Genomic DNA, 17,497 nt, shown 5'->3' with positions numbered 1-17,497 from the left:
TTTTCATAAAATTTTTACTAATTTCCAGAGTTATAGTTTTGTATCAAAACACATAACACATTTATTTTAATTATTATTTTTCATAGCTATAAGGGTGTTCTAATTAAAAGTGAGATCTGGAATACATTGCATTAATAATGGTATCTCATGGCAACAATTTGGAGGCCTAAAAATTAATTTTAATTTCAAGTTAAACTCACCCTTCGGTTTAAGGAACAGCATACAAATTATATTTCATTTAAATACCAGAAAAATGCAGTAAATGAGAAGACCTCTTCGACCACCGCGGCCAAGGTCAGACCGAGGTCAATGGCACTCTAGAAAAAATAATGGAGAAGGAGTGAGACTGAGGTAGCGCCAGCCTCGTGTTTAGTTTGTTAGATGGATGACTAATAAGCGTCGCCACAATTAATTGAAATCCACTGATACGCATCTGCCGAATGGCTTCAGATACAAGCAAATCTCATTAACGCGCCCAAGATAAAGCCACTGGAATCTGGAAAAACAACGCAAGGCGGAGGAGAAGAGATGAGATCCCAACGCACATATATCTCGGCGTACATTTTGTTCAGTCAAGTGAACCAAAGCCAAAGCAGCGGCCAAGAAGATTCCAATCCCAATCCGAATCCAATCTGGAACCCAATCCCGTATCCACATCGGAGGCTTTATAAATGCATGCAGATACAGTTTTCGTCTTTTGTTTCTCTTTTATTTTTTTTTTGGTTTTTTTTGGAAGTCAAGCGGTTTGCATTTGTACGATAAATAAAATGAATGCGATTGTTAATTAGTTGTTGCTTTTGGAGAGTTGCTGCCGCTGATGTTGCTGCGAGTATCTTATCGCTGGCATGGGCTTGTCTCCTCGGCAGCCCCAAAATAATAAACCAAATAAGAGACTCACAATCACCTCAGAGTAGGCAAATGGATCGGCATTCGGTCTTGTCGGTGGATAACTCTGGGGTTTTCATTATCCCGATTCTTAGTTGGCTGAGAGGTTCGGTAAGGCTCTTTATGTACACAGAATTGGGTATACAATTTATTCTTTGTTTATTTTGTTTGTCTAAATAGATTTTAGCTATTCAATTTAATTGAGATTATTTCATACGATATACTTTTTTTTAAAGCAAAAATCATAGCAAAATATTATAATCATATAGAATGCCACACACATATAAAATTAGAAAAAACCCCTAGAACACTTCTGTGAACTATAAACAACTTTTAACTATCCAATTAAGAATTTCGATGATAATAATATTTTTAATGCATATTATTAGCTTCTGTTGCTCATGATAGAACATCACAAAACGATAATCATTTAATTACATGCATTTAGCGACATCGATTTGATTTCTTAATTTATGCATTTAAAGATCGATGGCGCTCAATCGATCTGTCTGCGAATGGTAATTTATGCACAATGGGCAAATCAATTTTCATTCTGTTCAAAATGCGTTTTGCATTTTTTTTCGTTGTCATCGAACTTTTGTTTGCTGTTTAGGCAAATTTCTATAGATTTTTATCTCGTGTCGACAACAATAAAATTGTGTTAATTTATGGGAAAGTCAACGGAATGACTATGCCCAAAAGATAGATAGATACACTTGAATGAAACTGGGAACTCGTTTTAGCTGCCAGTCTGCTCAATCGATTTGTGTATTGTTGTTGTGTTGTCTTCATTAATTTACGTTTAATCATTTATGCAGATTTCAATCAATGGGCGAATCGATTTGAAATACATTTCCGTTTAGCATATAATTTTGTTGTAGACAATCTGGTTACTTAAAATTCAATTTGTTTGCAATTAATTGGATGACAAGCGGAAGGAGTTGTAATTCCCAAAGGAACTAGGCTGAAAAAAAAAATTTTTCTGAAGTAATAATAACTGGTTTAGATTTTCTTTCATTTTATTACGACTATTTACAAGGCTTACATGAGTTGCATATGAATGATATAACGTAGGCATGTTTATGTGAGTTCTATTTCGTATTTACAACTAGCTAAAAGATTAGAGATACTCGTGTTTACTTGTTAGTTAATACTTAAAACGTTTTCTCTGTAAGTGTGTGTTTTCTATCACGCGAAATGGAAAGCTTTCAAAATTCTATTCCTGACTAAACCGAAGAAAATAATACAATTGATAATGTTGGTCATTCAAAGACAGGTGTTGACCGCTCGATGCTCCAGGCACTTTTCGCAGGTCACCTCGCAGCACCACTTAAAGACGCACTTGCAATTGGTCTGCTCCTCCACAATTCTACGGGTATGTCCTCGATTGCAGCACAATCGATCGCATCGATCGGATCCCGAACTGGTCACATTGCACTCCCTGCCCTGAGTTCCCAGGGCCCCCGACTTTGCATTGGGTGTGCAAAAGTCGGGGGACTCGTCGGCGAACACCAGTTGGTACTTATTCGCCGGCCTCGTGTGCGGACTCTCCGGCATGAAGCTGTTCCCGTCGTTGCGCAACGTCACCTTCCTGGCACTATCGTACCGATCCCGCAGTCGTCCCGCCACCTCCCGGAACGGAGGCATCTTCAGCCAGCAGGTCTTCACCGTGCAGGAGCCGGACAGCCCGTGGCACTTGCACTCCAGCCGCATGGCATCGCGAATGGCCTGAAAGGTATCAAGATTTAAAAACAAATAAATTCGGATTTTAAAAATTGATGTACAGATTTTGTTAGTTTCAAGAGCTAAATAATAGATTTTTTTATTTAGTAAATAATACTGAGCTCTCCCTGGGATTTTAAAACAAAATCTAAAGACTCTAGCTTAAACGAATAATATTTTCCTTCTCCATAACCCATGAACTTATATACCTATTATTGTTTAAGGGGATTTTCAATAGCTATTAATTATTAATTAATTTATTTTTAGCCCTTAACTGTTCCTAAATCCTATGACGATATTACTATGCGCTGTACAAAATAAAATGGTCTTTGGCTTTCGGCCTTAATATTTTAAGATAAATATTTTAATAATCCTTAAAAAAAATTAAATATCTTTAGAAAGTTGGCAAAATTGTTCGACACATAATAAGTATTTATACATATTTTATATTAACACATTTTTGTATTGTATAATAATAATATTTTGCTACTTACCAATCGACCTGCATTATTATTGTGCAACTTGACCAGTGTGCCCAGATCACTGCGTCTCTGCCTTTGCTTGGCGTCGAGGAAAACGCGTGAGTGCCGGAGGCCAAAGTTCACGTTGTCACTGCATCCGCCCCACTCCCACTGGCCTTCGGGGAACTTGATGTTATCCCAGAACTTGCGACGCCCCCTCCTTCCGCCGGGCCTTCGGTTCCGTCCGTTGCGGTTCTCCATTGGAGATATATCCATCATGGTGCTGCCGTTGTTGATGCGATTCATCCGCTGCTGCTGACCGGGATGTTCACCCTGCAGCGGCACCTGTTGCCGCAGCATCGCCGCCTGTTGCTGCCGCTCCAGAGCCGCCTCCGCGGTCGCCGCCGTCACCATCTGCGGTTGGCCGCCGTTTCTGCGCATGTGCGCCTTGTCGCAGGAACACTCCACCAACGTGCCCATCGTGCAGGCCTTCGTCACCGCGTAGGTCACTCCGGCGGCTGTGATCGCGTTCACGAAACCCGTTTCGCGGGAATCTGAAAAAAATAAGAGTTTTGGTTATAGAAGGCACTATTTTTTGACTTAATTCCGAACAATATTGTCAATATTATTTTATTATTTCTTTAATTTCTACATATCCCCAATAATTATTTTCAAATAAATTTATGTTTTGTGCCTAAATTATTCCGAAACCTAAATAAACTGTTTAAACATTATATTTCATTTTTTGACCAATTAAAGATTGTAAAGTGTTATAATTTTAAATTTATAACATTATATGCTTTAAACAAAAGTTAATGAATTTTTTATATGTAAGTATATCCGAATTCGTTAATGGATTTTAAATCTTCCATTATATAGTCATCTACAAGCTATAACTAATTGTTTTAAGTGTAGGATTAAGTGGAGTGTTATGTTATTCAATAATATATTTAATTATACGTAAAACCTTAGTAATAAAACAAAAAAAAAAAAGGAATTTAAAAAAAAATTTCACCCATCTATATAATTAATGTAAATTTTTCGCAATAATATTATATCCTTCTTTCCTTCCATTCCTTCCATTAAAACGAGAACTCAGAGCCACAATCAATTTCCCCCACGTTCAATCAATCCTCAATCATTAGCGTTGTCAGCACGTGTCGCCTGATTGATTTTAATTTGTCAGCCTCGGCGACAAAATGATTTATTGCATGTTCGATTGGCGATCACCAATCAGCGATCGCTGCTCTATGCAAATCACAAATCACAAATCGCAAATGTCCGCTGGTGACTCGTGGTGTTGACAGTCACGTTTAATGAAAGCGAAAACGAAATCGAAATCCGAATCGCAATTGTAATCGCTGGGTTTTTAATTTGCATACGCTTGTAATGCGCTTGAAGGTGAAGTGCTGGTTCTTTTTTCTGAGCGACAGGTGATATGTCTTGAGCCACCCTAAAATGGAGTGTTACATGAGAGACCTCTTTGGGTTTTCTTATTTTAATTTTTTGTATTATTTTCGCTGACAGGTTGACAGGGCGAGGCTTTATACCGACCAAAGGAGAATTTCGGTGGTTACGCCCGTGGAATTTATGGCCGCATACCCACCGTTTGGTATGTGTTTTGTTTGCGCATTGTTGTCATTAAGTGCAGCGATCGAGGATCAGTATCCAAACCATCCAGGCCTCCTCCTTTCGCCTGCCACTTTCCTGGGCAATAATTTATTAAAATTGACAGCTTTGTAGGCTCATTTCAGGCGCTATTCATCAGCGCGGGTCGCTGCATTTTTATTATGCAACTTGATGGATGGTGCGGTCTGCAAGGCCTTGTCCATGACAACCCAAAAAAAAGGAAATAAAGTCGGGGCGTGCAACGATGAGTTGTAATTAGGCAGCTAACCCGCGATAGCATCTCCACCTGGTTTCCCTTATGTGTGACTCAGAGGCTCAGAGATTGTGTTGACAGGTTGCCCGTTGGCACTGCATAATAAACTGTATCCCCCCTCCCCCAAAACTAGTTTCGTTCGACTCTAAAAACTACTTACCGCGCATTAAGATTTTCCTCATGCTCTTGCGCAGGACAGTGCAATTCCACCGCCGGTTGCGGAATTGAAATTCGCATTCGCGGAAGCCCAGGTTGATGCCATTGATGATGATCTCTTTGAGCAGGGCCGAATCGTGCCGGCAGATTTCGGCCAACTTGCCGCGCAGACGACGTGTCTTCTTGCACATTAGATTTGGATCGAGAAGGATGTTGGTGCCCTCGGCCCTAAAAAATTAAGAAATTTTTTTTTAGAGAAATAAAAATATAACGAAATTCTACTGCATCAGCTTCAAACTAAAATATAAAATGTATACACGCAAAAAAAGTTTTAATAAAATAAAAAATACATAATGTGAATTTTCGGCAAACATTTCATCAATATTAGATTTATATAATTTGGTTATATTTAAAAACTTTTGTATTGATTTTGATCGAAAAGAATTTAGTGCTCAAGTCTCTGAAAAAAATTGAAATGACTTAAAAATATAATAAAATAAATAAAACAAATTCAAACTTTTTAACAAAAGACAATACAAATCCCCTGCAGCTCAGCTTCAAAATATAGGTTACTAATCCAGGCAAAATTTAAATCAAATTTAAATATTTTCATATTTTTTGATACCCTTTGAATTTGATTTTGTTTTATTTTCTAAACCATTTCATTTTTTTTCATTTAAAAGTCTTTTAGTCATTTTTTGCTCTGACTTATCCGTTTTAGTAATATACATTTCCCATATTCCCCACCTAGGGCACACCTTTGTAAATCTATATCTATAACGTCACAACCGATAAGCAATCACGTTTTCGATTAGCTATGACCAACATTTTGTTTTCCTTCAAGGGTTTGTCCCTGGCCCAAAGGCATTTATCAGACACTTTGTCATCGATGAATAATCTGCACGTAGCTCACATTTTGAAGTTCGCCGAGGCTTGGCAGTGATTTCTTGTATTTTTAGACTGACTCAGCTGAGAGTTCCCCTCACTTTTATGGTTCTGAAAATACCAATCGCAACTGGAATCGCTGGGGGCAATAGATGATGGACAAATCGATCAATCAGTGCTTGAGGGAAGAGCAAAACTGGCAGCAGAAGGCCCTATTAAGCGCTTTATTTACCCGCGATCTCAAACCGGGCAGAGCATAAACCATCCGAAACACTTTCCACACAACTGGAAATCGGCGCAAAGTTCACGAACAGCCAAAGTAAATTTCACGCGAATGTGCAATGTGAAAAAAGCGAAAAGCCGAGCGATTGAGCTATTAAAAAGTCATAAATCTGAAATGGAAAAACATAAATCAGCGCCAAAGGCGAGCAGTACCCGTAGAAACAGTTTTCAGTGGCCGCTTCTGAATGCTGACACATACCCGAGAAGTCGATCTCCAAATGAATATACACTCTACTATAGGTATACACAAAGATATACTCATACGTGTGCATACACATACTGCACCCACATTGTTGGGTAATTATTAATTTTCCACCTAAATTAAATTTTAACGCCGCAGAACCAGCCGGCAAATGGCATTCAAAATGAAAACGAAAATTGCATCGATTGGGAAAATTGCAAAAATGTTGGTGTGAGTAAGTATGGCTAAAATTATATTCATCTACTTTTGCCAACCGCTCGATTTTAAGATAATAAACAATTAATGAGGACCTCTTCATCGTCGCCATTACGTATACGCAACGTATGACGAAGACTAAAAGTAAAAAATAAGATTCACAAAAATTGAGCTCATCTTTTGGAAGCTTTCCTTTGGTTTTTTGAGGTTTTGGCATTCTAGGCAAATAAACGCAGACAAATTTCAGCTAAGCAGCATAAATAAATAAATAAAACTATTTTTAATGAACTTGTGTGCGAAAAGATTTACGCATTGGATGGCGCCAAACTCATAAGTGGAAGCTTAGCCGACAAATATGCTAATAACCGGATGATATGTGGATCGTATTTGTATTCAGAGATATATTTTACGGACTTTACTAGATTTCGGCATTACATTAAAGAGTTTTTGGGTGCTGTTGCATTACAGGTTAGCAAACTTAAATGCTGAATAAAAGATTTTTTATTAAAAGCCTTGCAATGCAAAAAAAATTAAATAAATTATTTTATCGGTTATAAAAAAATAAGTATATTTAAAATAATTTTTTTTTCTTACTCAAATTTTTTAGTTCTGAAATCAAATTTCTGCAGCGATCAAAGATTCTTACCCAGCGTTCTCGCATATCTGATAACCCAATTCTGGTGCCCCCTATTTTCTCAGAGCCAGTAGATAAACCACTTGAACCGCTTCAGATTCCCATTATCGATGCCCACCTGGGATGCTTTTGCCACCTGGCTGTTGCACTGCAGCTCCCTGTGGCAATGCCACAAAAAATGTACACACACTTCCAAAACACTCGAGGAGATTATGACAACTTAATAGCTACAAAATGGAAAAAAATCAAAATAACAAATAGAGCAGACACACGCACGCACAAGTACTTAACAAAAATATTAACTCCAAAAGGCAACAAAAACAGTCTCGGCCGCCAAATACAAACTTCAAATGATAGACGCGCTGGTAAACAAAGTAGAAACAATTGAAGATCAAATCACAATGATCATCTTCATCTTCGATCGAGATGTTGCTATTGCTATTGCTGTTGCTGTTGGGAATCTAGATGTTGCTGCTGCTACTCTAAATGTTGCTGCTTTGATGATGATGACGTCTTGGCTGCGTTGCGTTGATGACTGGAGAGATCTAAAGAACTCAAACACCTTTCAACCACACAAGTTGCCACCACCACCGAACACAAATAGCAACTCGAAAAACAAAGAAAAAGGAGATTTTTGTTAAGCGGAAAATAGCCGCACAGAGAGTGGAGCAACCGATCGTTCGACACTTTTTGGTTTTTGAAGTTGAACTGAAGTTTACTTGGCAGCGAAGTCGGCAGCGAAGTTGTCGGCAAACATGAAAAGGAGCCAGCACAACTTCAGGTCTCTCAGGTCCCTCTACCGATCCGATCCCTCTGCCCATTCCCATCGCCATCCCATTCCCCATACCATACCACACCATACCATACCATACCACACCATACCATCCCATCTTATACCATACCATCCCATCCAGTAAAGCAACACTTGGTAACGTATCTTTATTTTGCTCCCAGTATCTGTGTGTGTTTGCTTGCCTTGCCTCGTATGGGTGTCGTTATAGGCCTCAATGGACTTTCAGTGATTCCTTTCCCTCTCTTTCCGTTCGTATCTGCCTTTCTCTCTCTTCAGGTGCTTTGGCATTGATCAAAGTGCCCGGTTTGGTTTGGTAGTCCCAAAAAGACAAGTGGTTGAAATTTCCCATACTATCCCATACCCCCTGCACTTGTAGATATGTGCTATAAATGGGTGGGCCAATGCAGCTACATTTTTTGGGACTTTCCCGGAATGTAGAAAGAAAGAAAATATTTCTTTTTATAGGTTATCCCTATCGAAATAAGATTAATAAAAGGAAACTAGTTCTTTCAAAGTAAGAGTTGTGCCTATGAATAATATAATATGGAACTTTTTTGCCCAATATCATGTTTTAACACAGAGAAAACCCTTCGAAGTCTCAATTTTTATTTATTTTAAGTATATAATAAAGGTATATAAATATATATAAAGATAAATTTAACTATTCCATTTGATGTTAAAAATACTGAAGAAGGATTGAAACAAAATTGGAACCCCTAACTTATTTTGGGAACTCATCTGTTCGAAGAGTCTCCTCTTGGCTGCAGTTTATCTTCTTGTTATCTCAATATCTCTACGTAAATAGGTAGAATCGTTTGATTGACTCATTTTCGTGAGTCAGGTTGCAGTCCTCGTCGACTTTCCCTCCAACTTCCCCTGCTGCCCCGTGGTCAGTGTAAACAAATCAACGACTTAAACCACTTGTCAACATGCGAGTGGCAAAGTATTTAAACAAAGCGTTGACAAGTGAATGAATGGCCATTGGATTGGTCGTCCGGCTGGCAATCTGGCTTTTTATTTTCTGACTTGCTGGCTTTCCTGACTGCCTGCTCTGAGCTGGTCCGTTGGATTTGTGCCTTGGCCAAGTCAAGTGCTGTTGCGGCTGGTCAGTTTCATTTGCGCGCTCAAATATTTGTCTACAGAATGCCTCGGCGCAAGTGCTGATCTGTTGTGCATACGAATTTCGAGGGAGAAGCGTTTGATGTGGGCGGCAGCATTGACAATCGATTAGGTCCCCGGCCACAGCTACTGGCAAAAAAAATGTTAAATAAATAAATAAGAAACACCGAAAAGGTGTTGACACGTCTGGGAGCTGGGGACCGATCTGATCCGGTGGGTGCGGCATCGTGTGTGGGCGCCGCATGCTGCTTTTTGGCACCTTTTTGGGGGAAGGAGGGATATCTGGAGCTGGGGAACTGATGTTTGTCATTTGACAATTATCATATTAACGTGTTCACCCTGCTCAGCACATGTCCTCTAATTCTTTCTGTCCTAACCCCAGAAAGATAAACATCTTATACGCCACTGATTTGAATAATACACTTGTCACTATTTCGATGGTCGTATGACACTTGATTCATTTTGACTAAAGGTCTATTACATTTGTTTGGTTTTTAATGGAACTATTTAAAAAAGGATTGTTAACCTAGAAGAAAAAGGGTCCAAGGCCAAACATTATATGATTTTATATTTTACATCACTTAACCAACTTATGTCAAATCAAGAATATGTCATTGAGCTTAAATTTACTGGATCTATTTACGAAGGCTATGGTAATCTGGGTAAAAGGATCTACAGCTCAATAATATTTACTGTATTTTATACATAATAAGTTAAAGATTGCCACAAATAAGTAGTCGAAATTTAGGCAAGTGTCAAACAATTTATCACAGGAAACCAAGTACCTTATTTAGATATTGAAAATATTTATTTTTATTAAAGTTTGCATTCAAACGAAGAAGTATATACTTCTAAAAAATGATCTCCCACTTTTTAATGCCTTTAAATCACTGGTGTTGGAATACCAAACTATGTTTTTCATACAGTTTCCCAGGCATGTCCATGTCCAATTGGCGCAACAAAAACGCTGGCTAATAATTCAGGCATATTTACTATGAGTATTTTGCTGCGCTGGGCAATGTCATTCCTTTAACAAGCCTCCTTCTTTGGTTCCAGTGGGCAGGGCACGACTTCAACTTTAGCCCTAAGTGCCTTAACTCCGCTGGCCAACTCTTAACTCTCTGGGCCAACAAAGGCGACATCAATCTCGGGGCTTGGTGACTTTGAGGTGCGCAAATTGCGACAACGTTTAACTTAATTATGGCTCAAATAGGCGTAGCTGGGCTTAGGGAACGATCATCGACGCACGGACATGGTCATGTTCATGTCAAGGATGTCTAAACTGTGCTTAATCACAGTGATTGAGGCTGTGAGAAAGAAGAATCGGGCAGCGGCTGATGGGCAAGGATTCTTGAGGCTTAGAATGCCAGCGTCATTAGGGAGCGGTAAATATTTTATTATGATGAAATAAGAAGTCATTTATATTATTTGTCTGTTGTTTAAATATTAGTTTTAGTAAGTTTGTTTAATTTATAAAATTTATTTTTTTTAGATAGTTTTATAAGAATTGGTACAAAATATTTTGTTATTATATATAACCCGTTTTGTACTCCTGCAAATAGAAATAACGATAAATAAAGATGTTGTCCTCAGAAGGTATCTTAAGGAAATAATTAGTGACAAAAGGAAAGGTTTGGAATCCTGAAAAATTTCTTGGCTGAAATATTTACTTAATATACTTAATAAATCAACAAATTTACCTAAATACCGTCATAAAATATCTTAAAAAGTTTAAAATGAATGGGACATCTTCAACTGTTTTTATTTTTCATTGTCATATAGTAATCCCAAATCAGCTTCCGTACTTGCCCAAGTTTGCTGGTACCATCATCATCCTTATGAGATGAAGACGAGACCGAGTTCTGGGCACAAACTGTTTGACAGACATCATGGCCTGGCCCATCATCATCTACCTGTTCATGTGCCACACTGTCCTCCAACTTGACCCATGTCTGGTCGATGTTCTTTTGTTTCGTCATCCAATTTAATTATGATGCAGTCGACAGACAGACCGAAGACAGACACATTCGTCAATGTAACAGGGGGAAAGCGACAAATTAACAAATTAAACAAATGGCATGACTTTTAATTAAAAGATTTGCGAAAATCTAGTACCCGGTAACTAGCTACTTTTGGGGTTTAAGGTTGGGGGAAAGAAACTTGAACGTGAAACTTTCTCTAGAGACACGGACGCCGAGACTCTCGTTAATGTCGAGCGAATTGTGTCAGAGACTCTTGTTTTGTTTTTTTTTTGATGCTTTTCTGCTCATAATCAACTCATCTGCAGTGGATTTTGGCAATTGGCCGAGTTTTGTCTGCTCGTTAGTTGAACATGATTATTGGGTTGTTTTTGCTTTTGCTGTTGGGGGTGTTTGTTGCTGCTGGCTCATAAAGTGTGCCAAATTTGCGGCAGAGATGATCTCGTGGTTGCACGGGGCGTATGAGCAATGCTGTTGATGCAACCACCGACTGTGGAGCCAGCACAGCTTGAGACTAAGTGGCCACTGGGCCACCCACCGCCCACCGCCCCCTGTTTGCCTTAACCCATAAATGCCCCGCCTGGCATTAATTACCATTTCACATGCTGCGAGTGCCAAAAAAAAAAATTAAAATCGGCAGATGAGGGGCACTGCCTGTACGGATTTTCGATGAATGAAAATGTGAATTGCAAATTGAATGAAAAGCAGGAAGTCGCCGGCAAATGTCAAATGATTTTCCAACGGAAATGAGCTCATTTAGGGTTTTCTCTTACGGGGGAAAAATCCAACTGCATAGATCTTGAGAATTGCGAGATCTTTATCATCGTCTCGCAGCGCTGTTTTTAATTAAATTCCAGACACATCAGCGCTAAATTTCTGCCCGATCAACGGCAATTTGTTGTAAGATTCTCTGTAATTGGCTACCCTCCTTCGTGGGCCCCTCTGCCGCCTGGAATTTCCATTCATTTAACGGAACATCTACCCACAATACGAGTGCGATCCCCGCCGATTCGATCCACACATTCGTCTGTGCTCATCTCTGGCCCATCGATTATGATCTCAATCGCTCACACAACGACCGTTTGATTTAGTGCACTTCGGCTGCAAAACTCGCCAAATGCACACAAACAAAATGAGATACGTTTTTGTGGGGCTGTAAACCCCCCAAATCGCCTCATTTTAGCTATTTCCGGACCCATTGTAAAATGCAAATTGCGCAGATCCGCACTTGATCGGTTATTGCAAGCCCATCGATTGGTTTTGTGCATTAGGGAGGATGATGGATTATAATGGGCTTATTAATGTGGCGTCTAGTTTTGGGAAAATACTTGAGTAGGTTATTATTTTCATTTCATTTTCTTTTTTTTTAGAGAGCTAGCACTTTTTAAATTTTTAAAATTTAATACTTTAGAAATAATTTTTTATACCAAGGAAGATGACTTCTTTCTTTAAAACAAAATAAATAAAAATACAGAAAAATTAGTATTGTATAAAAACACTTACAATTTAATATTTCAGAAAAGTACGCCTGTATGGCTTAAGAAATGTTCTAACATTTTTGGCATAGTATCAGGTTAAAATAAAATATAAAAAAATTAACATGATTTTGGTACTTGTTGAATATAATCTTGGCTTACTTAATTGTATTTCCTATTTACATTGCTTTTGATTCAAATGAAAATTTTCTTATTCGACCTGCAATCATAGTCCACATTTTCTCATTTTTCCTTCAAAAGGTGTCTTAACACCTTGTTCCTGAGTCGGTCGGTCCATCTGTCACCTTTCATGGCCTACAGGTTGTCATCAGTTTGGTTTGTTTTTTATTTTATTATTTATACATATACTTCTGACTGCCCACCGCCCTTGAGCGGCACTGATGAAGCGTAGAAAGTGGCACAGCCAAAGGCAGACGATTTGGGTTTAATTTTTGTTTTCGGTGCAACTTTTGGGTGGTGGCGACATCAACGGACGCACATCTCGTTCAACGTTCGACATCAAAAGGCGGCAAAAAAAAGAACTGACAGCTCTGAACTTGAGCTTTAATTATTTAATTAATTTATTGTGAAAAGAGGCAATTGAATTGGATGCAGCATGGAAACACCCAGCCACTTTTCACCCTCCATCCCCTCAATTTGCAGGTGTCCACCTTCGCTGCTGACGCGCCCAGTTGCACAGAACTCAAATTAAATTAATGTAAATAAAAAAAACAGATCTACAGATATATATACAGGGGGTATAGCCACGAAATAGTCATGCAGTCTACGCCACGCGACGCCCACGCCGCCCCCTTTTGGCCACCCTGCATCCATCCTGCCAAATTTCGGCTTTCGATGCCGTTGACAGCCACAATATTTCTACCTTTTGGCAAATAGATATAAAGGCGGACCTCTTTGGGGCGAATTCATTGATGCCACTTTGCTGGCAAATATTTTGGCAAAGTGCATAACTTATGTGTAAGAAGGAACCCCTTCCCTTCCCTGACTAGTTCTCCTTCTATTTGATGTCTGTCCTCCCCGGTTTGTTTATTTATTTATTCATCTCGTTGGACGCCTTTTCGCCTGTAATTTCGCGCATAAATTGCTCCAAGTGTCATTTGGTTTTTCGGCTTCATCCGCTTCTATTCGTAGCCATTTATTTTGGCCACAAAAAAATAAGGGGGAGAGTAGAAAAGTTGCCATGTAATTAAATCTAAATCAAACGTCACATTTTGAAGGTCCGCCGAGTCGGTCGCCACGCTCGATTGGCTCTGATTTGGATTTGCATTTGCATTTTGACCATTTAGATCGCTTTTGGTTTTGCATTTATTTTGGTACTGCGGTGCCTGCACTTTTTTATTTTCGGTCGTCCCAACCGGAAGCTGTTACGCCAATCTCTATCTCGTAAATTGATGCGATTTGACATGAACACAGATGCTCTGTGGCCAAAAGACCTCCGAGCGGGTGGTAATGGGTTTTTTGGCATTGAAACAGAACATAAATTGCATGTTGAGCGGGCACCAACGGGCCAAAGCGAAGCGACTTTGTTAGCTGAGGTGCATAAGTCTAAAGCAGATGATTAAATTTAGAGAAGTTCTACGTACATTGTACATATTACAATGCCTTGTTTACGTTTCAATATATCACAAACCAGCTGACGATCCTTGTCAGCAACATCATTTTTAAGAAGCGCTATTAAATATAGTCACATTATGAAGGTGACTAATGCTCAAACCAAGCTGAAATTTTCTTTCATGATTTTTTTTACCATTACCAGCTGATCCAGGAAATTGATTACCAATGAAAAAAATGTTCTCTACTTTCTATTGTATCTATTGTTTCACGTTTTAAATATGGATATACAAATATTTATATAAAAATTGCTACGTACGCTGTAAAAAATGAGTTTATAGAACTCCACACCTTTGTTTTACTAATTTATAATTTATAGATCTCCTGTCACTAATATCAAATAATATTTAAAAATATCTAATTAAATTAATTAAGTCGAGTAAAATGGAAAGTTTAATGGCTTTATGAAATTATTTTTTAATAATATTTTCGAAAAAATTTTAAATAGTTTATTAAAAAAGGAATTACAACAACAGTAGCCAGTTATGATCATGTAAACAGTCTGTTAACTACAAGTAAATTTAAAATTTTGTTCCGCATTGGTTGTTAAAGAATAATATTTAAATGCCACTTACCAGCCGAATCCAGTCATTGGCATTGCGAATATTAAAATTGCAATTACCATGAGCAAACGCATATCGATTGGAGCCGCCAAATGCAGCGGCAACAAACCAAATTCTGGCCCGTTGAGCTGTTTTGTTTTTTCAGTGAGTGAGTGCTTTATATATATATAGTGTTTTTTGTTTTGTTTTTTTGGCAGGTAGTAAAAGTTAAAGCCGTTTTTATTGCGGCCACGATGAGTACACGAGATGCTTATTTGAATATCGTTGACGTGTGCGAATTAATCAAGCGTCTCGGGTTGAGTGGATTTTTTTTATATATTTCATCAGGGGGAAGTTGGCGGTTGGTTGCGGAATCCCGGGCGACATGATCACCGATCTGATCCGAGGTGATCTGGATGATCTGGCTGATCTTTCCTGATCTTTCACTGTGTTTTTTTTTCGCTGCTGTTTGAGGCAGAGGCTGCGTACGCACACGGAGAAAGCTGCCGGCGTACTGAGAAGCGGCCAAAAGGAATATTGGCAAGGAGTCGTCGGCCGGGTTTCGCGATCCAGGCGAACGAAACAAACAAAAAGTTTCAGGCCAAAAAGTTGAACAGCGAATCAAAAGCCTGGCCAAGGGTGGAGTCCAACTGGGGAATTGTTTTCTCTTCCTTTTATTTTTTTTTTTGGGATCGACCAGGGAGTAGCGTAAAAAATGAAATTAAACGCGCGCTTTAATCAGAGAATCCCAGGCCGAAGACCCAAGTCGCGCGACTCTGCTTTTGTCCGTACTTTTTATTTTGGTTTTTATATTCGCTTTAGCCCCAGCTTTGGCTGCCTTTTTGGCCCTTGATCTTCCTTTATGCGGCTCAGTTATGTTTTTGTTAATTTCGTTCCATCCAGAAGTTGTGGCGCATCCTTTGCGCCCGATTTTCCCATGTTCCCAACATCACAAGACGCACACTCGAGGTGAATTCTTCTCGCGATCGGAACACTCGCGCTGACCGTTCATATGGATCTGAGGGATCGCTAGCCGATCATTTCGAGAACGTAAGCTCGTAACAACCGTGGGATTTTCCACCTCCTCCGCGCTCGCGAAAATCGAATCTCACTCGCGAAATATAACGAATACCGATCGGGCCCGGACTCTTGACTGATTCTGCTTCTGATTCTGATTCTGCGGATCGGATCGGTTCCGATCGGAGAGATCTCGCGACCCCACAAAAAATATAAGGCACTCTATGAATGGACGTCGGTTGTCGGTCGGTTGTCGGATCGTTTCTGATGGTGATACGTCGCCGTCGAAAAGTCTCTTCCTCCACTTTAGCAGCTCTGCTGACGCTCTGTTTGGAAGCGTGAAAATTTATTTCACTCATGCGCGATCCGAGCGCTCAAAATCTGTTGCGTTCTGTTCTGTTCCCCCAACGTACACTGGGCCAGATCGCCTGCTTTTTGGCATTAATCAGGAATTATCAGGAAAATTAGTTCTATTAACATGCTAAAATTGAAAGGACGGGCTTACTCTTTTTTAAGGAAACAGGTATCCCATGTTTTTTATAGATGCGGAAATCATTGATCAAGGAATACTTCTACATAATTCCCTAATATATTTTAAAAGGTTAAAGAAAAATAAAAATATCTTTAAACTTTTGTAGCATGAAAAAAAGTAAAAAAAATTTTTCTTTCAAAAAAAAGGTCACGTTAGCCTGCAATCCTTACCTCGATATGGTATGTTGAGCTTAATTTGTTTAATATAATAAATTTAATATACACACACAAAAATTGTAGATAATAATAAAAATATTATTCATCCGCCCTATGGCTGATGGTGGGGACTTTTTCCAGTCAGCATGACATTTAAATCCTATCGGTAAAGCTTACTTTTATATCTCAACTGCTTGAATTTATGCCGTTAAAGGGCAATCTGGCCCAGTGTGCAACGTCGCCGGCGCAGTTGACGTCTCAGTTGGCTGCGACGCCACCGTCCGTAGTTTTTGTGTTGATTTTTGAGATATTTTCTAATGTATCTGTAGATTGTGTTGGATGTGCTTTATTTTTTGACGGGGTATATGGCGTGCACAGTGATCGCCACTTGTAACCGAGCTGGGTGAAAGTGGGAGAAAGAAACTATAGACTTTTTTCATTAAGCCGTGATGATATCTTTTGTAATCGAAATTTTTTGATCGTTTTTAAAATTAAGTAACCCATTATATTTTTTGATACGGCTCTCAAAATAATATTTTTTTTAAATATGTAATAATAAAGAGTTATCCCTAATTATTTTGGACATTTTTTTATAAACAGGTTGTAAATTATATTTTCTGTTACAAAAATGATGTATGCTAGTTATAAAAAAATTTTATATTTAAAAATTGTTATCATTATGAATATGATATTGACATTTATTGACTACCAAATTGGCTGCCTCACCCTCCATTGGAACGTACTTTTCTCAGACACTGTAGGATCTTTGACTCGGTTACGGTTACCTAGCCAGCCCGACTTCGTTCCTCTTGATTTCCGTTTCTGTGACATTGCTCTCCTATCCACTATCCAGTCCGCACCTCTGAAGCCCCCTCCCCAAACTCATCCCCCTCAATTAACTCCTCCACCCGCGCTCTGTTTCGGCCGCCGCGAATTGTTTACACGCGAC

The 17,497-nt window shown here is 39.0% G+C and overlaps 1 protein-coding gene across 1 annotated transcript; it reads right to left on the bottom strand.

The window, feature by feature from the left end:
* Window positions 1-1,886: 1,886 nt before the first annotated feature.
* Wnt6 (Wnt oncogene analog 6) lies at window positions 1,887-16,116 on the bottom strand. The gene is made up of 4 exons (XM_017068961.4): window positions 14,878-16,116; window positions 5,111-5,334; window positions 3,102-3,622; window positions 1,887-2,613 (listed from the first exon to the last, which is right to left on the bottom strand). The coding sequence occupies exons 1-4, from the start codon at window positions 14,937-14,939 to the stop codon at window positions 2,152-2,154; spliced, it is 1,269 nt and encodes a 422-aa protein (XP_016924450.3). The 5' UTR covers window positions 14,940-16,116; the 3' UTR covers window positions 1,887-2,151.
* Window positions 16,117-17,497: the final 1,381 nt, after the last annotated feature.

Source organism: Drosophila suzukii, chromosome 2L (assembly GCF_043229965.1).
Source record: "Drosophila suzukii chromosome 2L, CBGP_Dsuzu_IsoJpt1.0, whole genome shotgun sequence".
Taxonomy (NCBI): Eukaryota; Metazoa; Arthropoda; class Insecta; order Diptera; family Drosophilidae; genus Drosophila; species Drosophila suzukii.
This window is presented reverse-complemented; position numbering and strand designations above follow the sequence as displayed.

Bases quoted from the DNA above. Each gene is read 5' to 3' on its own strand.
- Wnt6 (XM_017068961.4), bottom strand. From the start codon at position 14,939: ATGCGTTTGCTCATGGTAATTGCAATTTTAATATTCGCAATGCCAATG. The intron at 5,335-14,877 runs GTAAGTGGCATT...TTAATTTTTTAG, and splicing joins CCAATGACTGGATTCGGCTG to GGCCGAGGGCACCAACATCC. The intron at 3,623-5,110 runs GTAAGTAGTTTT...TATTTTTTTCAG, and splicing joins GAGGAAAATCTTAATGCGCG to ATTCCCGCGAAACGGGTTTC.